Below are 25,075 nucleotides of genomic sequence, written 5' to 3' on the forward strand. Positions count from 1 at the left end.
CCTCCGTGACCTCTCCAGAGAGACTCAGCAAAGGGATGAGGAGAATTAAACATTCCTGAGAAATTGCAAAGCAGCAGCCCCCAGAGATTTCGCATAGAAACTAGCTCCAGACTAGCTGCCAGAGACCCAAGTCACCTTTTCAGCACTTCCTTGACATGTCTCCGCCAGTCCCATCTGGCTTGATTCAGGGGGTCAGCATGGGGACTGAGGAGAGGTGGCAGCTAGAGAGGAGCAGGATTTGAGGGAGGTCTGACAGGCTTTAGATGTTTCTCTGGGATGTGCAGCTAGATGGTTTTGTTCCCTTTCCTTCCCACATGGTCTCAAACTTTAGTCTTTTTCTTTGTACTGGAAAGGGGAAGAATACTAAGTGAAGAGGTTTCGTGGTAAGTTCAGTTATTGTTTCACCACTTGATTCAACAATTTGTTTCATACCTGCGTTTACAGCCACCTCTTGGGTCTGATGCAGAAAATCCTGCAGCATCAGAGAGCTACTTACACTAACATGAACTACAAGCCCCACTTTCCTCTCTTTTATGTTGACAGTCAGGCTGTGAAAATTCATAAAATTAATCTCATGTGAAGTCAGAATCAGGCATGGTTTGTAGAGTGAAGCTCATTTCTATGGGAAAAGATTCAGTTTATTTCCAGGATTCCCTTAATTATCATGTAAAAGAAAAAAAAAAAAGCTGAAGGTTAAACAAGAGAGGAAGAAAACACCAAGAAACCACTGTAGCTTGCTTATTAGTATCTAGATTGCCTGAGTAGTTGTCTTGCCTATCTCTTGCATCACAATGGAAATGTGCAGCATCTCAAGAAATGTCTATTTTGTTGAGTTTTTAAAAGTGTAATCTAACAATCATTTCCGTGCACTCTCATCCTTGAATTTCCTTGCTCCTGTAATTAGTTTTTTAATTAGTCCAGAGCTATAATAATATTATATATTAATATTAGTTATTAATATAATGTATTGATATTTCTATTAGTCCAGTCAATATTAAGGAAGAATGTTTGAATTCATACCTTTTAGAGGGAAAATAACTTTTTTCACTATAAAAGAGCATACAAAGGCATCTAGTCCTCTAAGAAATAATGCACATCTTCACTAATGTCTGTGCTACCCTTAATTTTCTTACAGCACTCTAGTTGCATAAATATTATCACTCCAGCTTCACAGACATCAAAACTTAGGAAGTAAGATTGAGTGCTTTAGTCAAGAACACAAAAAGAGTCATTGTCACTTCAGAGATTGGGACACTGGAGATTGCATCAGCTCATCATTTGCTTTCACCAAACTGAAACCAAAAAACAGGCTGGAGCTAAAGCTGGACACATGCAATTAGAATGCGGTTTATGGTATAGCTATTTAAAAAAATACCCAGAACAGGAAATTTTGTTCATGAAAATATGTTTCAGCAGTTGAGTTACAATCTCTGGAAAAAGAAAAAAAAAAGGGATGGAAAGAGACTTGCATATGGAAACTGGCCTATAAGGGATGATAATATCATTGTGGTGATAAATCCATTGCATTCTGCAGTGACTCATGCCTGTGCCACTGTTGTTTGTCTGAGAACAGACCTCTGGCCCTCACCAAATAATGCTTGTGGGAATGTTGTTCCTGGTGTCTGGCCTGTGGGGGTTATTCCAGCCTTAATGGCAGAATACCTAGTGTGTGTAAAGTTGTTCATGTCCACTGGGGAGGGAGGGCCCTTGCTTTGTCAGATGTGATATGAGCAATGACTTCTGACATGTATGTAACAGAGATTTATTGCAAGCAAAAGTTGAAGTGTGATAATGCTACTGGGGTATTCTGTAATAATATGGTAAAACACTTGTCAGCACTTCATCTCAGGCAGTGAAAGTCAATTGTATATGCTACACAGAGACAGATAAAAAACATAAGTATACTTAAAACTTCATATGGTTTGCATTTTTCGTAACAGCTCTCCTGACTCTAATATAAGACAGGTTTTAATTTTGTTTTGGGTAAGTGGATGTGCTTACAGTCTCACACCCACAATTCCATGGCTTTAAATAGAATCGCTCCCAGGGTGCATAAAAGAACACATGCTGTTATGTGAAGGATTTATCCAGGATGCCAGGACTGTATTTATTGCTGGGAACAAACTGAATAAAATTTTTTGTTCCATTTTGACACCAGCCCACAGAGAGCAGCCATATCTATAGTTTTAATGCAGCCTCTTCCCTTCCCCTGACAGGATTCAGAGCAGCTAACTGCCATTGCAGAAGTTGTAATAACAAATGATGGTGGAATTGGAAAGAGTAGAACAAGCCAAGGGAAGGTCAATGTGAAGTGCCCTCCAAATGTATTTTTGAGCATGCTCAAAAGAAATTGTCCTGTTGCTTTTTTACATCTGTGTTGCAAATACAGACTTCTAAAATATGCCCTTTACTTTCTGGAATCATTTTACTATTGGCTCTCTCTAGCTGAAATTCCCGTGCCCCGATTTGAGATGGCATAGACCGTGAGCTGCTATCTGACCCAGAGCATGCAGCAACTTGGTCAGAGCAACAGTAATGCTAACGTTGTAGCAGCGAATCTGTGAGGCGGATTCCTCTGTCCTAGGGTTCTGGTTAAAACCACCAGATTCTTTGCATAAGCTGCTGTATCACATGGCAGCTGTTTTGGGTACTATTGGCCTAAAATTGAACTTGTGACATGAGGTAAAAATAAAAAAGAAAATAAATCCCTCTGTATTGCATTACCATATCCCCAAGGCATTGCTCTTGTCTCTGTCTGTACTCAACAGAGAAAATTTAGCATCAAATTCCAAAATATTATCACCTGAAACGTTCTAGTAAAGGAATTCCAGTGGACTGAAAACTGTAATAAAAGAAGGTGAAGTTTCAATATTGTTATAAAGGTAGCATGATCTTTATTTACACAGATTATTTAGATAAGAATAACTCTAATTTAAAAGAACCTAATTATTAGTAAATGTTTTCATCAGGATGAGTAAATTCATATTTCAGTCAGTCGTTTTAGATTATTATTCAGGAGTGTAACATCATTTGGAAATTGGTAGCAATCTGAGGAGAATGCCTTAGTGTTTAAAACCATGAAGCCAGAATTTTGGAAATTTAGCGGCAAATGTAATTATAATATAGAATTATGGTTAATTTTATATTGTTAACTCACTCTGTCTCCCCATATGTCTTTAAATAAAAATAACTGTTCATATATTTTATCTCCACGCTCTTGCTTGGTTACTTCACTATCTCAGTTGTTCTTCTTGCTTCCAATTACGCCCTCAAACATGTATAAACACTATGAAGTACTGATTTGTTATCTCTGAGCCCATCTGCCTGTGCTCTGGCAGTTCTCTTCTGCTATTACCATTTTTTACAGTATTACTGGTGGTGTAACCTGAGTCAGGACCCTTTTCTGGATAGGCACAGAGCTGATCCCTGCAAAACTTCAAAGTTGCAGTGGAGAAGGTAGCAAGCTGAAGAGCCAATGTTCACAAATGGGAGGAAAAGAAACGAAGGTTTAGAGACAGAAAGTAACTACCTGAATCATGGTATAAATAACAGCATTTTGATTGTGTGGAGATCTGTAGTACTTTGAGCCATACTACTCCTCTGACCCCCATCAAAAGAAGCACATTAGCTTGTGCTTAGTTGTTAGTGGTTGAGCCATCCAGGAAAGAAATAGGAGGCAAACAGGTGTCAGAAGCACAAACCACTATCTTTTTATAGTCAAATATTCATCTGTAAACGTTTTGTGATCAATATCTACATTATGATCATGATTTTTGGGCTGATCATTTTTCTCCAGTAAACATGCCAGTACTTGACTTGAAAGCCTAGTCTGTTTTCTTGTGGTTAGCTCATGGCCCCAACCAGTCCTTCCTGGCATGGGTCCCTAAGACTTCTCTGCCCTCACCGCAACCTGAGTACAACCCTTTACTTTAGCAGTGAGTAATCCTGTCAAATGGGAACCTGCTTCTTTGTGAAGAGGTATTTTGTCTTTCATTCATATAAAAATAGCAGGGAAAATTAATTCTGGAAGGGAAAAAAAGGGAGGGGGAAGTGAGTCAAATATCTTTCAGAACTGTCTGCTAGGTGGAGCCTGGGAAGCACGTAGTTGTTCTATAGTCTTGTCTCGGTAACACAAATCTGAATGGTTAAAACTCTCACGTACTTTCTGTAATGCAAATTTTTCTCTTTTTTCTCTGTTTAGCTTTGAATGTCTTTCCTTCTTTTCTTAAACAGAATTTAAGACACCCCTTTGTTAGCAATTGCAACAATATCCTCCAAAATTAAAATGAAAGAAACAGACCATATATGCATCCTTTCTGTATCTTTTCATTTAAATTACTTTGTGTCACACATGTCACTTTCAATTTAACCATTTGAAGAATAAACAAACCATTGTGGACCTAAAAATCTGTTCAAATTTTTTTGGCAAGAAAAAAAGGACTATATTAATTTTCATTGTTGGTGAGTTTTCCCAACAAGCAGCTTACTATTTCTTTTTTGCCTCCAGCTGGCAACTAAAGATCAGTTATAAAACTGTATACAAATACTTCTATGTATTGAAAGAACAATATTTTGACACTCAGTGGCACAAGTAAAAAAATGGGGGAAAAAAAGAAAGCAGTAATCTAGGTTTTGATAACACAATGAGAACTTTGTATTTAGTTGAGGTGCACGAGAAACATCATGTTGTGTTAACAGGGAAGGTTGACCTTTAAGTTTTATCTGGATTATAATTCTTGTGGTTTTATTAATAAAACTGCCTACTAAAGTTTCACAAGTCCTCCCTGAGATCTGTAAAACAATTCGTCTATCTGCTTACAAGAAAAAAGGTAGGCAGTATTTCCTATTATTTCCTACAGATGTGAGGGTTTTTGTTTCAGAAGACATTGATATTGTTCTTGTTCAAGATGCTCCACAAAGTTTATCAGGTATTTTATGATCTTAGTAACTTTATAATTTTGAATTATTATCTTTAAATGTATCAGCTATTTAACTCAAAAAAAAGTCATGGATATGAGCACAGCTCAGCTCTTAACAAGTTTACATCTACAGCCAAACCATAGGATATGAGTAAATCAGAAGCATACTTCAAATCACTTCTGTTGCAATTTACCAACTGTAACTTCAAAATACTCAGAGAAAGTTTATAAAATGAATTGCAACATACTGTCTCTGTAACTAGCTGACTTGTAATATGTATAGTAGTAAAAGTGGTTTTTGTTGTTTGTTTACTTTCTTAGGATTGTTAAGTTAAATTTTCCATTGTTTTTTTCAAATGATGTGGTTTTCCTCATGGAGGAAAACATTTTCATCTTGAATCTGTTCTCATTTTATACCTTTTCTGTCAATGATGTAACTGTCTATGGTTTGCAAACATCACCCTTCTGAATGGAAGCAGCTGCCATGTCATAAGTACTCAATGTTTCCTCTGCCTGAGCAGAAAGGACAAAGCTAAAGGGAAAGCTTTGTACACAGACATTGGAGTCCTTATGTTCAGCATTATGCTGTTAAGGAAGAAGCATATCAAAATGTATTTAAACTTATGAGACCTGATAGATAATTAAATGGTGTTCAGAAGGGTTTTTTCCATGAATGGAGGTTGCTTGAGCAACAGATCTTGTACCAATACTATGATTTTTGCTGATCTGAGAAAACAAGATGATGAGTCTTCAGGAGTAAGGAAGAGGCATGTGTCCTGCTCTTCTTGGGCAGTACCTCGTTTGCTTTACATTTCAAGAGAGGTTTGGGAGTTTATGAAAGTGCCACTATTGCAATGATAGATAATGACCTCCATCATGAAATTCAGTTTGCCTTTCAAATACAAACTAGGTGTTTATTTTCAAATACAAAGTAAGGTGGTTGCTTATTGGGTATGTACCATTGCTGTGTAAGTAACTGATCAAGAAGGGTTGTATATTAGGGGGGTGAAAAAACAACATAGGAGTACATTGATTATTCATACTCCCATATTCCGGTTGTCACTGGCTTCATGAGAGTATCAGCATGCCTGGCAGCACATCCATGTGATTTTCTTTGGCAAGAGTCTCCCTGCCATGCTTGCTTTGCCTTATAATATCATCAGAAACAAATACTAAAGCAATAGTCATTACTTAGACTGAACTCCCATTGTGGCAGGGAGCATGGGATCATGCCCAGCACTTTTGTGTTAGCTTTCAGGCAGAGGCAGCTTATACTTTACTCTGAACACAAGAGGGTTTTGCTGCATTTGAGCTTTGTAGTGTTTTTCAGCCATGTGTGCTATGCCCCTATTTTGTGCAGAACATGTGAAAGCAAATTTTTTTTACAACTCTGTTGTTTATTATATGTATGTATCACTGTCTCTTAGTATAATTTCCTTCTTTATGTAACACACTCTCATGCCTATCGGGTACACCCAGTACACACCTACACTTTTAACAGTCACAGAAGTCAGTCAGATGCAGGTGACTCAGCCAGCATAGCACCTGTTCTTCCTTCCCTGCCCCTCCAGAAGTAAATAGGTAAACTGGAAGTCATTTGGGTTCAGAGTTCTGAGTCGATGTCCCCAGTCTCACTTTTCTAACGCACAATCATTGGCTGTGGTCATTTCTGTAGCAGCTTCAGAAACCACAGCCAGTCAGCTGGATTGTGTCAGGAAGAGCTGGGTGATGGCATCTGGAACTGCTTCACATCTAGGCAGGCAGGAAGTATGTTGGCATGACATTTCCCCATGTTGTACAGTGCAGAAGATGCCGAGCCATTTCTTTCCATTCCAGTGCAATTGAGTTGGGACAATGCAGAGAGGGAGGTGTCTGCTATGGCACAAAGGGAACAGTGCCTCATGATGCATGCAGGAACAGCAGTCATGACAGGCCTTTGTGCTTGCCATATGGGGAGAAGGTTTTCCTTTGCTGCCACATCCCCATGCTTTGGCCCAAAATGTTCAATTCTCCTTCTCAGTGGTCACCCCAGCAGGATAGCTAAGTTTGGGGTCACTAGAGAGTAGCATGTCCAACCCACTGAATTCTTCTGCCCACTTCTAGACAATAGTGTATGGAATACTGTAAAGACATAATTTCTATAAATGGTGATAGTGTACTCTTGGGTCTCTCTGTGTGGTAGTGTTTCCTGACTTAGTCAGAAATTGCTCCCTAATTGTTGACAGCCTTGAGGTAACCCATGCCCTCTTGAAATGATAAGTAAGTAGAGCCAGACATTCACCAGTCTCTCAGTCTCTGCTTGTCTCTGAAATGCATGGACAATGCACCCTGCATCAGGCTGCAACTATCTGTTCCATCTCCTAAAGTAAACATTACTGATACAACTTTTTTTGTTTTGGTTTGTGTAACAAATACAAAAAGTTGTAAGTTCTCTGAATAATACCTAGAAATATGTGTGAAAGATTTTTTTGACAGTATAAGGCTTGGAAAAAAATGCTGTGTAGCAATGCAAGGTAACAGCAATTAGTACCAACAGGATCACTTTCCATTTATCACATTGTGTGTCTGTTCAGCCATATCTGGTTTGGGTCTTGCATTGTATGAGACGTAAGAAAAAGCTTTACTAATTATCTTGAAAAATCATCTCTTATTCTAGAGCAGAAATCATTAGTTGTAGTTTAAAGTCTCAGAAGTTGAATTTATGTTTCTTTTCCCTATTTAATAGGCAAATATGTGATTATGAGCCCATTTTAAGAATATACAGTGCTAGAGCAGACACTGAAGGAGAAGTACCAAATATATAGGGTTAAATATAGCCTCAACTACAGAGTCTTTGTTATCCATGGATGACAGCCCAGTTAATAAATGTTTTCTCACTGGGATGCTGGACTGGAAGTTAATGGTGAAACACATCTACAGCATACTCCAGATGCTCAAGACAACCAGACACATCACAACCATAACTGCAGTGACATGCGCATAATGTATCTACATGTGGGTTGTGTTAGTTCAGCGTGGGTTCTACCCAAAGTAGACTAGCCCAGGTAGAAATACTGTATTATTTGGGCAGGGATAAGACTGGTTCATGTTTTGGATATGTTGCTTAAAAGTGGTGTGTACTACTGGCAGGGGTTTATAAACAGAGCAGGGAAAATGGAAAAGATGAAAGAGGAAAGATTTTGGCAGAAGCTGCAGTTCAGGCATGCAGAACAGATATCCCAGTCCACATAATCATTAAAGTGTGTCAGCTTGCTAGACTTATTACGTATCTCTCTCCGGTTAGGTTTCTGTCTTTAAATGTAAATAACATAGTATTGTCTTTAGACTTTGAGTCACTAGACCAGAGCCAAAAAGAGATCAAATATGAAAAATATGTTTTGTTTCATTTGCCATTAAAGGAACAGCCTTACTTTAAGATAGACGAAGCCTGAATTGTTTCCATAGTAGTCATCTTTTTTCAGTAATTGCCTACATTCTGTTAATTGCACCAAGCAAGAAATTAGGAGGGAACAGCAGAACAGAACATAATTAATTTCTTGACTTTCTGTCAGCCTAGCCAAGAAAGCCTTTACAAAGATATAAAGGAAAATACACGATTGTCCATTTGTGCACCAGAAAAAATCATAAAATATATGACCTTGTGATGGTTAAAAGATAGCCAAGAGCCAAAGCTGGGTGATGTTTTTATCCCAGTTCAGCCATGTCATGGGTCATGTGGTTCAGCATGTGAACAGGAAGGTGAGAATGGGTGAACTTTTGCCTCAGTTGTGCAGTCCATCAGAGAATAAATGGAGCAAATCACTCTGCAGCTGTATCAGGAGAACTGCTGAATACCTCTCACACAGAGGCCTTTGTGTTCTGGACATGATCTAGCATTATGATGGGACGCACTAGGCTGAGGCTTTGTAGCAATTACTAACCCATTATCACGCTAGAACATGAGATCATTTATCTTCTAATTCAGAGTGTCACCTGTTCTTCATTTGCCAGTCAATAACCATTAATTACTTTCAGTGGAAATTTAAACAAAGCTTTTCCCCTCTGTTAAAACCAGTAAGCCATTCAATAATGACAAATAAACCTGGAGCTGTATGTCCCCCTTTCCTCTCATTCTCAGCCTGGAGTCTGGTACAATATGAACTCTTAAAGGAAATGCCTAGAAATTGATAGGTCAAGGGCCCTTATTAGTCTGATGTGGGGGGAATCACATCAATTCCTGGCACTTGCTGTAGGGAAATTACATGGCTACTGCTTGTACGCAGATTTCTCATTGATTGTCAGGGGCTATACCTGTAGAATTAAAGATTTGAATGTGGAGCTTGATCAAAGATTTTTCTATCTTCTGGCTTGCCTGTGTGGGTTTTTACAGACTGTTTATGCAGACCCATTCAAAGCAGCAACGCTTGGTCACTTTTCTCAAAGCAAAAAGAACAATTAATTTGTTCATAATTTTTAGTATATTCTTTGCTTTTCACACCTGATTTGATTAAGGTAATTTTAAATGCCAGCAATTGTGAATGCCAGAAAAAAAATAAAGGAACCAGCAGCGATAGATTCTCGAGTAATCATTAATCTAAACATTCTTTCCTAGTAGAAGTTGAAGCAAATATTTCTTTTAGCAACTCTATTTGCATTTTTTGAGTGTTTCTAAGTTATTCCTGTAGAAATCTACTGCAGTTTAAGTTGGATTTTTAAGATGGTGATTACATATTCTTCAAGATAGTAGACAAGAGCTGTTATATCCAGACACTTCAGTGCAACCAATTGTCAAAGGCTGGGTTTTTGTTAGTGTTTTGTAGCTGTCTCCCTCAATATAATGCAAGTTTTAGACTAAAGAGAAACTACCAATGCCATTTTGTATCAATACACAAAATGTGTAAATATTTTAAATTCTTACTGGATTGGTGAATGGCTCAGCATAAGCACTTAGGCTAAGTCATATCCAACAAATTACAATACTGAGATGTTTACAAGTGGAGGGGTGGCAAAAAAATATTGTAAGTCTGATCCTATTTCTACTTGCACATATTAGTACTACTTTACAGATGTGCAGAGTAAATAGCAAGTCCTTATGCTAATATTGCATGTTAGGTCAACCTACGTGCCATTTGCAGCTGGGGGTGATCCTTACCAACCAGTGAGGTTTGGACATTGTATCTCTGTTAGATGTAACTGACATACAGTGCTGTCTACACTTCAAACAAAGGTGAGACTTTGAATTCTTTATGTAGAGCAAACATCCACTATAGTCAGGAGGGGTACAGCTATAAATTCTGACTCTATCTAATTCTGGAAATCTGTATTTATGCAAATAGTGCCTTCTCATATGATGGAGTTTGTTGCTTTCAGCTGGGCTGCTTAATGAAAGCTGAAGATCTGTGAAATCAGGGACTAGGCTAGGAGAACCAGAACTATCAATTACTTTAGATGCTCCTTTTACCCTTTTGTGAAGCTGCTACTACTATGAATCCTGCAAGCTTGTCCAGTCATGAAGAAACAGGAGTTGGTGATTTATGGCAACCTCTCAAATCAGCAGGGAAACCCCAGTGTTCCAAGAAAGCTCATATGAGAGATACGAGTTAAGACATCTCCTTCCCACAAGACGAATTTCATCAGCTAGTTGGGTATTTTTGCGTCATTGTCTAGGATGTTCAACTCTAGAAAGGAAAAATAAAGTTGCTGCCATTGTCCTGCCCAGCAGGTCATATCCCTAAAGCACAATTAATGTCAAGGACTTGCACAGCAGTTTCCCAAAACCCAGGCTTCTATGCACATTCAAGAAGCAAAAACGTTCAAAAGGAGCATCTTAATAAAATCTTGTCAAAAATTTGGAAGATGCATAAAATAATTACTGTGAAGAAAAATGACTTGCAAATAGAACCATTTAAGTGGAATGTATCACCTTGCTATGCTGGACACTGATTTATTAAGAATATGGAGAGAAAAATTGAATATTTCAGGTGGTATTTACCAAAAGAAACTGAGCTGTCCCAAAGCTTTTATTAATCTGATTTGCAGAGTATCCACTACCGTCAAGGGACCTACTAAAGTTGTTTTCTTTAAAGCTGATGTGAAGAGGTCAAAGCAAATAGCGTTGTGGATTACACTGTGAGAAGATGACAGTCTTTTTTACCATATGGAGAAAAAGTTGAATTATTTTGTTTTCCTTTTCTGATTATTTATTAAATAAGGATCATGCCATACAGGTATTCCCTATTCCTCTCTAAAGGAAATGAATTGTTTACATCATTTTGATTGATCTGAAGTAATAATTATTCTGTCTGCCTACAGTTCCTAGGCAGTCAAATAGTCCAGTTGCTAGAGCAGTGGCTTGCGCATCAAAACCCTGAAACGTACCTGCCATAATAACTCAGACAAGTCACACATGTCTTTGTATTCCTCTTTTTCCATCTGCTTTCCTGCTTTCATGCTGACTTAGCTGACCAGCCCTCTGAGATGCTCATCCATCATTACTTGTTTGTGGGAGGGGACTTTGTGAAAGATATCACTGTGGGAAGTAAACTTGCCCCCCTGAAATGCAGATATGTTGACAATTACGTGAAGTTTGGCTTCCAAACCTATTGTAGTTTTTACCATTGTGCAAATGGTTCGCTGAAAGAGATCTTTATGGTTGTCTCACTTTTCCACCAGTGTTTTCTGTGTTCCTGTGTCAAAAATTTCTGCTATGGTGCTTTGATATGTAACATTCAGCACATATTCAGCAGGTAAAGCAGATTAATCTGGTCAAATGCACTGTTGACTCTTCTTAGTCACCTTTTTCATTGCTTACTCTTAATTAAAATATCAACTTAGGGAGAACAAATGTGACAGAAGAAAGAGCCAAAAGGACCCATATTTTTATGATCCAATGTGTTTGACATCACTCCATAACAGACAGACAACAGCACTCCTGCCTGAAACATTGCAAAATTTTGTTCTTTTCCCCATATCTGTGTCAGTTCATGTAGTGCTTTGAACAAGTGTATCCATGCTCAAGAGCATTAAGCCAAGTCTCAGTGTTTAAAAGTAAACATATTAAAGTCTCCCCTGCAGAAATCCCTGCTATGGTACAAATTGAAAATCAAATATAGCATTGTTTTCTATAATGAGAAATAATACAACTCATTTTAGAGTTGCACTGAATTGGTTAATAGCCACTATGTTAAGAAAGTGCGACTTTCCCCATCTTGGGGTATCTGTGTGTATGTGTAGCTATTTTCAAGTAAAAAATGCAGTAATATAGTATCATGTACGAAAGAGGCTGCATACATATGCACTGAATCTGACTTTGTCTTTCCGCAGGCCATGTGGCTGATGTTGCAAACAGATGAGCCTGAAGACTTTGTCATAGCCACTGGGGAGGTCCACAGTGTCCGTGAATTTGTGGAGAAGTCATTTAAGCACATCGGGAAAACCATTGTGTAAGTATGAACGTGAGACAGCAGCCATGGGTTGAACATTTCCATCCTGTTTTGTTTGCTGTGTTGAGTATTGTCTATTTACGTTCTTTTTTCCCCTCACTTTCTAATTTTGTAAGATTTCCTGGCATGAATGACTGCCACAGAAGATATGTCTATTGGTGTCCTCTAGATCATAAGAAAAAACATGTGGGTGTATACATCTTAATTTTTTATTCCAAGTCTTCATTCTCTGTTCTCCCATTCATCTTCCATCTCACAGAGCAGATGCCCCACCAAGGATATTGATACCACGATGCTGTTCATCGCACTTTTGCAAAAGGGGTTTTTCTGCCTGATTCTCTATTTTGTGCCTCCACATCCCCACAGTCCTCCTCCCATCCTCTGCAGTCTCAAGAGGTGACACCTGCCAACTCTGTTCTTTCTGCATGACAGCCCATCAACCACACCACAAGGATTATGTAGCAACCCACTCTACATTCCTATTACCTCTTCTACTACTAAGCCATAAAAATGCTGAGCAGTGGGTGCAGAATGTTTACAATACATATTCCACATAGTTTGATTGAAAATACAAAATTCCTTCTCAAGGCCATATAATAAAACCAGGATGGCTTGGTGAGCACTTTCTGTAATTTATATTTTTATTGTTTATTCTTTTTTCAATTTCCCTCCTTCTGTATCTTCTCCGGGCCCCATGCATCAACATACCAATCTCAGCTGGAAAAGGGAGAGGAAAGCCACAGGCTCTTCCATGACGCTAGAGCCAGGGCTGTTCCTCGGGCCATCAAAGTCACTTGTGCAGCTGGTGAACTTTTGACAGGGCCAATAAGTTTTACTTGGGAACAAAAACTTGACAAATTCAATAAATATGCCGAAGTGCACAGATATATACAATATTATTTGAACAGCCAGTGGGTGGCTGGGGAGGTAATAATATTTTTCTCCTCAATGAGCTTTTAGTCTGGTTTCAATTTTTGGCATCAATTTCCAGAAAAAAATCTGATGGGGGAGAGAAGGACTGTATAAGTGGAATTTCTAGCCCCAAAGCTCAATTTTGGATATAAGTTTCTCTTCATATTTTTAGCCTGTCTTGTTAGTGAGATGTCTCTGTATGGTCACACATTGTCCCATATGCCTTAGCAGTAGTGAGGTTTGACAGAGTATAGGGGAGGTAGTAGGAGCTCTAGTAATTGCTTTGTCTTTCTTATTTTCCTTCCTTTTGTTATACTTTTGCTTCTTGTGTTTATAAGTTAATTCTCCTTAGTAAGCATTGATAAGAATATGCTGTGAATTCAGTTGCTCAATATAATTAAGAATTCTTGTGATTTGAGAACTATTTTGTCTCTATTGCTGTTTGCAAAAGCGAGAACAACTTCCTTTCTTTTATTTTCTTTTTAATTTGGATTACCAAAAATTAGAAACTGAAACCTATAGTTCAGTACCTAGCTGAATGTCTCTATTTGGAGATGTTCCCAACATAGCAGTTTCTTCTTATGTCAATAAATTTATCCATTAGATTAAAATTAAACTCTCTGCTTTGGTGCTGGCCTAAGAAGTCTCAGCATTTCCCAAGACTGACAAATCAGCACGTATCTTTTCAGAAGGCAAATTAAACCCTTGAGAAAACCTAAAGGAAAGAACAACTACTACACAAATAAAAATAAAAGTATTTTTATGAATAGCTTCTGTTATAAAGAGGATATTAAAGGTTTACTTTAGATTTATTTGGTCCTAACACAAAAAATTTTGTGTCCCATTTGTTTAATTTTTTGCTCACATATGGCTCCATATGGTAGACTGTATATCATTCATGTTGGTGATTAATGCAGACAGTGTTTGAATTGAATCAATCAGTCACAAGTTTCGCTCTCAGGGAAACTTTGGAGTATAAGTCCAAGTGATGAGATAGGGCAGGTATTTGGCGTGTACAAAGGCAGATTTGCTGCTTTTTTTTTTACTGATCAATAAAAGTAATTTTCAAAAATAATATGAGAATCCACGTGACATCTAATAACATGAATTTTCAGGAATCTAAATCACTTTAAAAACGGGGCTTGGGCTGCTAATCCCCATGGCTCTTCTGAAATTTTTCTTCACTGTCAAGAAGGTATTAATTCCTTAAGCCATTCACAGGTGACATAAATAGCTATTCATATGGCGACTGAGGTGACAATTTAGGTGCTAATGATAATTGTATTGCTGATCTTTTTGACAGTGGTGTAATTCTTATCATTTTGCATATAGTTTAGCCAGATAAATCAGCCATTTGTTTCCCCCTGCTCCCAGGGTGGGGGTAGTGTCACTGCGGACCCACTACTGATCCCGTAGCTATCATTCATCTTTCAAACTGCACTAGATATAAAATATTTCTCAGAATTTTGAAAGTTTTGTTGAGAGACTCCATAATTTTTCTAGATGTCAGCTGGCCCATGCTCACAGTCACTTTCTTCTTACCCTCGTTGCTTTCTTGGCTGTCCAGCTGGTAACCTCTCACATTCTTCAAAACCCCCAAGGATTTTCTACTCCTACCTCTTTCAGTTTGAATATATCCTCTTCAGGGAGTAGCCTGGCAGCAAAATCCTCCCTTTTAACATTGTGGGACCCACTGGTGAGTCCTATTGATCTGTTTCTTCACAATTTATGAGGCACCTGAGTACCAGCACACCAGAGTGCAATTGCTAAATGACTTCCTACGAGTCTGGCTGCTTTCTGCCTACGTCCCTTCCTCAAAGTTGCTTGTTTGGTTGTTTGGGGTCATTTGGTTTGGTTTCAGGGTTGCAGGTATTACAGAATTTGCAGTCTGAAAAACTTATCTGGGAAATTTCCAGCAGCCCTTTCCACTATTTTATATATCACTATTTTAAGTGATGGCATGGCTTCCCAGTACTGCTGCACATTTCAAAATTGGTGGAATGATGGAGTAAATGGCCAGGACGAATGAGAGAGTTGGCAGAGCTCATAGCACATCTGAGAACACAGCAAACATGTGCAGAGGCTCTTAACCATCCCTGCTTTCTGTTTTGGCAGGAAAAGTCGCAAATTTGACAGTCTTAGCTGTCACATCTTGATGTTGCAGTAGAGAACAGGAAGAAAAGCAATTCTGCTGCCCTGTCAAACAACTAAATATATATATGTTTGTTTGTTTGTTTTCCTAGCAATTCACAATTTATACAGCTGAAAATCCAGGACTGCCTAAAAAGTCTTTCCAAAAAGATAACATAATATTCTGTCATAGCCAGTCATTAGCACATGTCAGGACTATGTCTTCTAGCCAAAATAAGAGAGAGAGAAACTCTACTGCATTTTTGAAACTAATGAATTGTACAGCTCCAATAAGACTGATTCCGTCTCTGAAATTGACTGTGAAGTGTACACTGAAGTTTATCTACCTTGTGTGAGTTTTTTCTTCTGACATTTCTTTTTCAAGGAAAAAATTTCAAATTGTATTTATATAGTCCTCTGAATCACTCAAATTCAGTTCTTTGTACTAACAGGAAAGCCTCAGAGCTACAAATATTTTCCCCCTGTAAGGATTACACTTTTTTCTTTTACTTTCCCTTCTACTTATTACTAATTAAGTAGTACTTGGGGGAAACACTTCCCACCTATAATTTGAACTACAGCAGGGTAAACGAAACAGGCAAACGCTTGTCTTGACTAATTTTCTGTCATTAATCTTATTAAATTAGAACAGGATTGCAAAGATAGCCTGAAACCACTGCAGCACTCAGAGTTCTTTGCAGAGTGCTACAAAGACTGCTGTCTGCAAATGTGGAAAGAGAGAAAAAAAAAATTATAAAAAATGTTCAATCAGTGGAAAGATTTATTGTGGTTTTATTAATCTAAAAATACATGCACATTTGTTATAGAAATATTCATTGCTTCCAGGATCAGAATTAATTCAGTAAAAATGAATATTTTACTCTAGTCATTTGGCTCTACATACAAATTTTATCTTAACTAACATGCCAGTTGGTCTTATAAAAGATCACCTTAAAAGGGGACGTTTACAGATAAGGTATAAGGTCTAATGAGGTGAACTACTAGCAGAAGTGGAGAAGTGGCCTCTTCAGTGACAGTGAAGGCTGAACTGAGATTGAACTGAGGAAGGAGGGGTTTAATGGTTTGTTGTGGAGTTTTTTTTTCCCTTTACCTTAAAATGTAAGGTTGGGCTACAGAAGCACATGAGATTTGAAGCATCACTGTTAAGAATGGAAAGCCAACAATACATTAGTAATGGAGCTGGGGGAATGTGGAAGGGGAGCCATCAAAAGTCATCATCAAAACAGCTGCTCTTTCCAGGTCTCGCCTTTGCCCACCAAAAAAATTGCTGGCTGGCCAGTGCTGTGTGTTGTATTTAACAGCTTCAGAAAATCAGAAGCTTTCAGATGAGGAGGAAGGGGACAGAATCTCATACAGAAATAGGAGGTATTTTTTGAAGAGTGATAGTTGAGAGGAACCCAGCCAGGTTGGTGAAGAACACTGGCCTGGATGAGCCCACATGAGCGAGGGCCCTCACCTCGGACTGCACCATTTCATTCAGCATTCTCACTGTAGAACTGTTTTGGGAGGCATTTAACCCACCTCAGCTGCAGAATTAACTCTTAGAGCTGAGCATTTCTTTATTACTTTCTTATTGATACAAAGTTTTATCTGTAGGCAGAACTAATGACTGTTTCAGAATTCAAATTAAGGTTTGACGATTGTAACAATTTAATTATTGGATTTCATACATCATAAGAAGTATGAGAGTTTGTCTAAGGAAGACTGGGTGAGAATTAAATGTGGTGTTTTACTGGAAATTCCACAAATTCACACACACACACACCCGCAAATGAAATTAAAACAATTCTCACAAATGCAATTTGGAAAAATATCTGATTTCAGGTCAGCTGGACTGCTTTGTTTCTCCTCTACCTCCTTTTTAGAAAAGAATAACTTAAAAGAATTTTTAAACACATTCCAGAGGAAAAAAAAAAAAGCTTTGAAAATGTCAAAGCGTCTTTTTTAGATATTATTAATAGAATTTTGTTTCAGCTTAACAGTAGTAGAACTCACTTGAAACTGAAACTTTTCTTTCCAGATTGTTTTGTTTTTCACAGAAGCATTAATATTCTTTGAGAAAACATTTTCTTCACAACACAAACTTACAATTTGGAGTAAATGGACAAGAGCTTCAAAAATTTAAAATTAATTGGAAAAAAAAGAAAAAAGAAGCCTAGCATGTATTCTTTTTTAAAATTTCATAATGTGGGGAATAACAATTTAAATTTTAGAAACTTGAGGTTGACAGTGCTGTGAATATAAGAACCCCAGCAGCATTGTTTTTAACATGTTCCTTTAGTGAACAAACACTGGAGACCTGATTCATCAGAGCATTTGAAATAAATTTGAAGTACATCCCTCTGTGATAGCATACTTGTTCTTTAGATTTAAGCACAACATTGTGGTTAAGCAATCCCTATATCCTTGATTGCTTTGATGCATCAGAGCTACTGGCAAGGTTGGTGGTTGAACTAGTGACCAATGAAGAGTCTTATTTAAAGCTTCCCTGCAAAATATTACTTGCAAAAGACATTGATGGTCTGTTACATAGTGTCAGTTTTGCCATTTATAAAGGACCAGGACAGAATGAAGTGCTTTGGCTCAATTTTGTGTGTACCAGCAATCAGATCACAAATCTGAGAAGACTACACAAATGGTATCTGGTGTTAGCTGTGGGAAGACCAGAATTTTCATGAAATTTTATTTTTAATTAATTTATTTTTCATTTTCAAATGTCAAAACCTTTTCAATTGACATGTATTTGATTTTAAAAGTGTACATGATAGTTCTATTTTCTATAAAGAAGCTGAGCAGTTGTATCTACGGGTGGGTTTTGAGTATTTTTTTAAATTCTATCAGTTCTGTTTCTGTGTAAAAATCAACAAGGAGATGAAAAGCATATACTTGTTCAGTTTATCTGTGCTTTTGTGAAAGGTTTCATTTTTGGTTGATTTCTTCACATCAAAAATATATATATTTTGCCTTGTTTGCTTCTAAGTTACAGCTATTCAGACCATTTGGTCCACGGCAGTGCTTTTCCCACTCCCTCTTAATTATCCTGGTTCCCCTGTGTCCTTCCCTGCCTATCCCTCACCCCACTGCATGGGTACCCTGGCTGTTCACCCTCAGAAAATCCTCTGTATCTGTGGATGTTTTTATAGCTGGAAGCTATATATATATTACTGTGTTACTGAATAGTTATAGGAAATTAAAAAGAATTGGAATTTCCAGATTTGAAGAGGCAAAGGAACATTCATCAGTGCTGATAATAAGCATTATAACAGTAGTGATCTGCAGATATGGAATTAGCCTTAAATTAAATGCAGTCCATTCCTCTATAAATCTAGAGTGTAAAAGTTCTTGCAATGAAGAACATTTTAAATAAGTAAACTTGCACATGCATCTAAAATGTGACTAATTTTGTTTATGGAAATTTCTGAGGTAGGTAATAGTAGTGGTATCCACCAGAGCTGACCATGACTATTGTCCTAAGCAATCCCAAAGCAACCATCCCCACCAGTGAGGCACTTGCTGTGGAAGCATAGATGCAGAGGGCACCAAACCCACTTTGTCAGTAGCAGGCAGGTGGTCTCATATATCCTTCTCTGGGTACAGAGCATTCTGGCTATGCCCATGAGGGCATCCCATCCTTTACTTCAGTGACAGGATGAAGCTTCCCAGAGTGGGACAGGCAATGGTGTTGCTGTAGAGGCTTGTTGCCTGCATTTTGTGAAAAGCCTACGCAAGCCCAGCAGACACCTGCCTGGGAGCCCTGGGCTTTGACACAGGTGGGAGTCAGGGGGATCCACTCCCCAACTCTACATATTTAGCCCAACCCTGATTAGCCAAACTTTCTTTAGCCAGGGATGGTTTGCATTTCCCCCAAGTTACACAAGGCTATTTTCTTGCCTATTTGGGTGTCCATCCTGAGGAACAGAAAGCTGGGTATTTCTTGTGGCTTGATCTAAAACCACAGCAATGTGAGTGTTCCTTATGCATCTTCCATCATGCTCATGCTCCAGGATAACCTGGCAGTTAAAAATTCTGATTGCAACTTGACTATAAACTAAGGAGGGTTTCGTGGGTTTTTTTTCTCTTCCTTGTGGTTAGAGGAAGAGGGAAGGGGGAGCTGGTTCACTAAATGGATGTCTTGCTCCTGGTGTCAGGCTGGCCCCTGTGCAATCCCTTTTATCAGCAGTATGGTGTCCCCAGCTGTGAGCGCCGAGGTGCCAGGAGTAATTAGAAGTGTGGCAATCACATGCTACTTTGTTCACAATGAGAAGTACTTCTTTTTCCTTGTGAACTTTTCACATTACTGGGCTGAACAGAACGGGTGGAGATTTCTTCTTAAGCTATTTCTATTGTTATATAACTTTGATAGCGACATTAAGTGAGTCTTTATTCACTCAGCCAAGCCTTCTGGAGCCTGTTGGGTGTTAAATGGGGTTCTCTGCTCAGTGACCTCCAACAACAACTGACGTCTCCTGATCTAAGCGCTTCCTGTTGTTTTACTGATGACGGTTAGTTTTCTATTAAGCTCATTTGAGTCCTGCACATTTTTACCCTCTGCCCTTTAAAGGGAGGGACTAATGTTAGTTTTGGCTTCTGAATGCAAACTTTGCAGTTCAGGCTTCAAACAGAGCAACTGCAAAAAGAAAGAAAGAAAATTTAAATTATAAATCATCTTTAGCATCATGGCTTGACTGTTAACAGCTGACTTCACTGTAGCTGTTATCTGTTGGAACTTATTTTAGTGTGAAGTGTTCCCAGTATCAAGCATCCTAAAGGATTGCTAGTCATCCAAAAGCCATGAGTTGTGCTTTAAAAAACTGTGGGATTAAAAAACTAGTAATAATGCATATTTGGTATTTCCTTCTGCCTTTCAGTGTTTTAACCTTCTTTGGTACACAGAAGTCACATTTTCAGACTTTCCTCTTTAACCCTCAAGGCTAGAAACTCAAAAATGAAGGCTGAGATTGTGAAAGAATTAAAGTCTTCCAGAATATTCGAGGGGTGGAGAGGGCAGGGGAGCAAGGAGAAGTCAAACCTCTGACAAAATCCCAAGAGCTAGCAGTACAGTTAGTAAGTGAGAGACAAGGGGTGCTTTTCTTTCACTGCTGGTGACTGAGGCTAAATAGCCTAAATTACAGTGCTGATTTAAATGACATAGATTCTACTTAAACACGAAAAAAGTAAAGGACTTCATCACTGCACACTTCTGTGGCAAGCTGGTTCAGAGCCCATGATATATACTTGGAGGTAAAAAACAAAGAGAGGATAGAGTTTCAATCATAACTCTGGATTTTATGCATTCAATGGATTACGTTTGATGCACACATGTACATTCCTACATGTGTCATCTGAACTATTTGAAAAGGAAGCATTGTCCTCAGGCTTCCAGGCTGCAGGTTGGCCTCTCCAAAGGCCCATCCAAACCGTTCCTCTTCTGCTGCTCCCAAAATTTTAGACCAGGACAGTTGCTAACAAAATAGATCACATAAATGACAGCAAATTGCAGGCCATTCAATACATATTAAACTAGTTTGGACAAACTAGCTGGCTTTCAGCTCACAGGTAGTAAGTACTGTTTACAGTACAGGTATATAAAGTGCCATGTTGAGCTAGAACTGAAAACTCAAGAACTGTTTTTGTTATGGTTTTCCTAGTTAAGCGCAAATTAAATTATGCAGCTTAATGCTGTTCAAACAGAGCTTCATGTCCATAAAATTAACAGATTAAAGAGTTCCTGAAAGTATTGGCCAAAATACAAGAATTAAAAATATTTTAAGAAAACAGCTTTGAACCAATCCACAAATCTCACTGTAACATTTATTTGCAGATACATGAGACATTTGAAATCAGGACGTTTTATTTTCCCCTAGCATTATGTATTTAATTTGGAAGTCCTGCATTTGAGACCTTCCACTGAATCAAAAACCAAAACAAAGAGACTTCAAAAGCCATTGTTGCTCCATTCAAGTCTAAACTCTGCCTTTGTTCCTATAGCTAATGAGTTTAGACTGTCCTGCAGGGAGAATTGACACCAGCCTCAAGTAAATGAAAGCAGGCCAAATGTTGGTAAGATCAGAGCACTAAAGTAATTATGGGTTCATTAAATGTTTATCTTCTTTACAGGTGGGAAGGGAAGAATGAAAATGAAGTAGGACGATGCAAAGAGACTGGCAAGATTCATGTGACAGTCAATCACAAGTACTACAGGCCAACTGAAGTGGTAAGAAAATGCCTCTCTCAGCTTTGCAAATGAATAATCCAATCACTCAGCCAATAAATTGCTGCATTTGGCCAGCAGTCTGTGAAAACGGCTTAATTGCGCTCCTGCTGCCAGCTTTTAGAGCTCTAAATTAGCCTGCTTGTTGGCCCCCTCACAGCCAGCTCCCTGGGAACAAGAAAGCAGGCAGGCATGCAGCACTGGCCCAGGCGGAGCTGGCTTGCCCTGTCACAGAGACATGATTGCTTCAGTCACCCTCTCTGAACGGCAGAGGGGATTCTTAGGGGGATGAAACATCATCTTCTGGGAAACAGTGTAAAACAACTTCTTGTTCTTTCTGGTCTCAAATGGATATGTGTTCATCTCTCCTCCAGCTGCAAAAAGGGAAAGCAGAGGAAGATGGGTACTAATAGGCTTGGTTTTTAAAGTGTCTGTGTCTTCATGACAAGTGTTTCAACTCCGTATCTTAAGTATCCGCTGTTCAGCTTAGGTCTTTGTGGCTGTGGTTACCCATTTTAGAAGTGCATGTGTGCTTTGTTTTCTTGGGTGCTTTGCCGGCAGGACCAAGCCACTAACCCCTGTGCTCAAATATTAATGCTGGGAGAGGAAAAAAAAACACCAATAAAACACCAAAAAAGAAGACAAGAAAAAGAGATAAAAACCATACCCTAGTATTTCCAAGTCAGGCAGGATGGTAGCAGTGCACAGAGACGATGCAGGACACAGGACAGAGCCTGGTTTCTGGACAAGGGGAACAATAGCCCCAGTTGCACGTTGTGGGAGTGGGTGTGCCCAGGAAAGGATGTTCGCACCTCCTGGGGTGGGGGATACCAGTCCCACTGGCTGCTGACATGGCATTGGCTGTCAGTTCGTCTATTCAGAAGTGCTGGCTTCAGCTGCCTGATTCAAGCAAGGTGTGACAAGAACACGTTTGTCTTGACACAGATTGCAGGGTGGGAGTGGGGAGTTGCATGTGTAGAAGTGGACATGGGTTCTAAAGTGGAAATTCAAGGGGGGGAATAGACTTTCATGTTATGCATAAAAGGGCTGGGCCCTGTATCAGAATCAAACACTAGGAAGTCATTAAGAGCTGTCCGTCATTCTGGCTTTGGTGAAGTGTCAGGATGATAAGGAGGACACAGAGACAAAAGGACTTGCCAAACAGGAAAAGGACACTTGACCCAACAAGTCTGTGCTTTGTGAGACCCACTTTCCTGCTTTGTCATACCTCTTACTAACAAGTACATATTCACTCCTCAAAATTCATGGGTAGTATATAGCTATTCTGAAATCCTCACTGTAGTTGTGCCTTATTCATGTGCTCAGACATTTTCAGACATTTTCAGCTGAAACAGTGAATCTGATGTGTATCTGAAATTGTCTGGTCTGTCATAGGCCACCTTCCCTTGGGCTCCATCTCTGTCTTCCATTGCCCCTATCTTGCTTTGTGTTTAACACAGTCCCTACTTGGATCCTTTTGAACCCAAGAAGACCATGAAGCTGCTCAAGCATGATCCAGGTAGAAGCACAAAATGGGGTTAGAAGTACCTTTGCCTTAAGAAACATGCAGATGAACTGTGAGCAAATTCTTCTATGAAAAGATGTGGCATCTACTTGCTGCAATACAAGTTTGCTTTTTAATGTATCTCAGGATGGGTAACCAGAATCACTATTTTTTTTAATTCCTTTTCCTGATTTTTTTCCTCCTTCAATTCCAAAGGCAGGCAAACTTAAGTGTGTTTCAGTCAGGGAATCGCATCTGTGCAATTCCAAATTACCAGATCAAAATCCAATCCATTGCAAGAAAGTGAGGAAAAGCAATGACAAAACTGAAACAGACTCACAGCATGTGTCCCCTCCCACCACCCTCACCAAGACCACTGAAGGCAGGAAAACCTCAGGCTGACATTTTGGAAGGAGGCTTAGCCAGATCAGTTAGCAGGAATTCTGCTGTGGAATCTCAGCTAACACAGAAAATCTGATGTTCAGATACTCATGTCTTCTTTGGAAGCGTTTCTGTCTGTCTGTTTCTCTAAAATTAAACATGGTATTCTGAAAAGTGAAAATAAATATCATCTAATCTTGTGTACAGTCAGTTCTGACAGTGCCAATACATTCATTTGAAAACACATTTGTTTTCTTCAGTTAGTGATCCGTAGGGTCAAGGCCTCCCATTGAAAAGCTTAGCTGTACTGAAGAAGAAACCTTGAAATGTGAGACTGTCTTCTGGTCTAACTAAGTAGACCCTTTGCATGCCTTGACTCTAAATCTCTTCACTCTACTTTTGACTGCCTTGGGGCCCCCTGATAGTTACCGGTCTTGGGAATTGTTCCTGCTAATGCTTCTAATGCATGTCTCTCTTCTTCCCTCCTTACATCTTGCCAAGTGCAAGCCAGTCAGTACTATTTCTTTCAGCTTCTATTGGATTCCTATAAATATATTTTCTGACCCTTTTAAAATTGTATTTGGAGACTCTAGCCTGCTGCAAGGATTGGGGAGAAGTCATTACTTCTGACTTTCTTAAAATCAGCAGTTTCTCATAGAAGCTTCATGACAAGTTTGCTAAAAAGCAAACTTCTAAACTTGATACAGTGTGAAAGATGCTTTCATACATTGTGCAGGCTTTTTTAGCACATGGCTTGTAAGGTCATACTTTATACTCATTTGCTGCCCTCAGTATAGAAAGATAAGTTTCTACTACAGTTTAATCACATGTAAAATGTAGATGCTTCAGAAATCATCTCACTACTCTTCTATTTTTGGTGCAATCAGAACATTCATATTGTAGGTAGGCTACTTATCTATACTTGGATTCAAATAATCTATTTTGTATTTACAATAAATTATATGTGATTAATTTTAAATTTCTTTTAAAAGTTAAAACTGAAATTCAGTGAGACACCTCAATAAGTTGGAAACAAGCAGCCCTGCAGCACAGGATGTTGGAAATACCAGGTCTCTCAACTCCTAAAGTTGGGTAATTTTTGGAGAATTAGGGCCCATCTTTAATTTTCTTATCTCTCAACAAGATAATTACTATTCATTTGTATGCAGAAATTTCCCTCTAAGAATTGCACAATTGCTTCTAATCAAATTTTTCCCGTTAAGGTGTTTGAGTAAAATTACCTCTATTATTTTTACATGTAGATATTAAGCTAACAGTTCTACAGGAACTTGCTTCATATCATTGTCCTTTCCTGCAACAATGAAGATTAACTCCAGGCCTCACTGATCTGTCCTATCACCAAAGAATTTAAGATATCTCTCAATTAGGACTTTATGTTACTTTCTAAAAGGAACAAAAAAAAATCTTTCAACCATACCTAAATACTATTTTTTCTCTGAATCTAATGCTCTGCATGTGTTGCAGAGAATTCTTCCCCTTGCTTCCCACCTGTTTCTGTAGTTGCCATACAGCTTGCCTAGGATAGGAACTGCAGGTTTTATTCATGCATCACATT

The 25,075-nt window shown here is 38.7% G+C and overlaps 1 protein-coding gene across 1 annotated transcript in view; it reads left to right on the forward strand.

The window, feature by feature from the left end:
* Positions 1-25,075, forward strand: part of GMDS (GDP-mannose 4,6-dehydratase) — a 413,709-nt gene that overhangs the window by 319,228 nt on the left and 69,406 nt on the right. Inside the window, exons 8-9 of the mRNA XM_031049754.2 lie at positions 12,222-12,340; positions 21,521-21,617. Of these exons, the coding sequence (XP_030905614.2) occupies positions 12,222-12,340; positions 21,521-21,617 (216 nt within the window). The remainder of the gene's footprint in view (positions 1-12,221; positions 12,341-21,520; positions 21,618-25,075) is intronic.

The sequence above is a fragment of the Melopsittacus undulatus genome, chromosome 1 (assembly GCF_012275295.1).
Source record: "Melopsittacus undulatus isolate bMelUnd1 chromosome 1, bMelUnd1.mat.Z, whole genome shotgun sequence".
In the NCBI taxonomy this organism is placed as follows: Eukaryota; Metazoa; Chordata; class Aves; order Psittaciformes; family Psittaculidae; genus Melopsittacus; species Melopsittacus undulatus.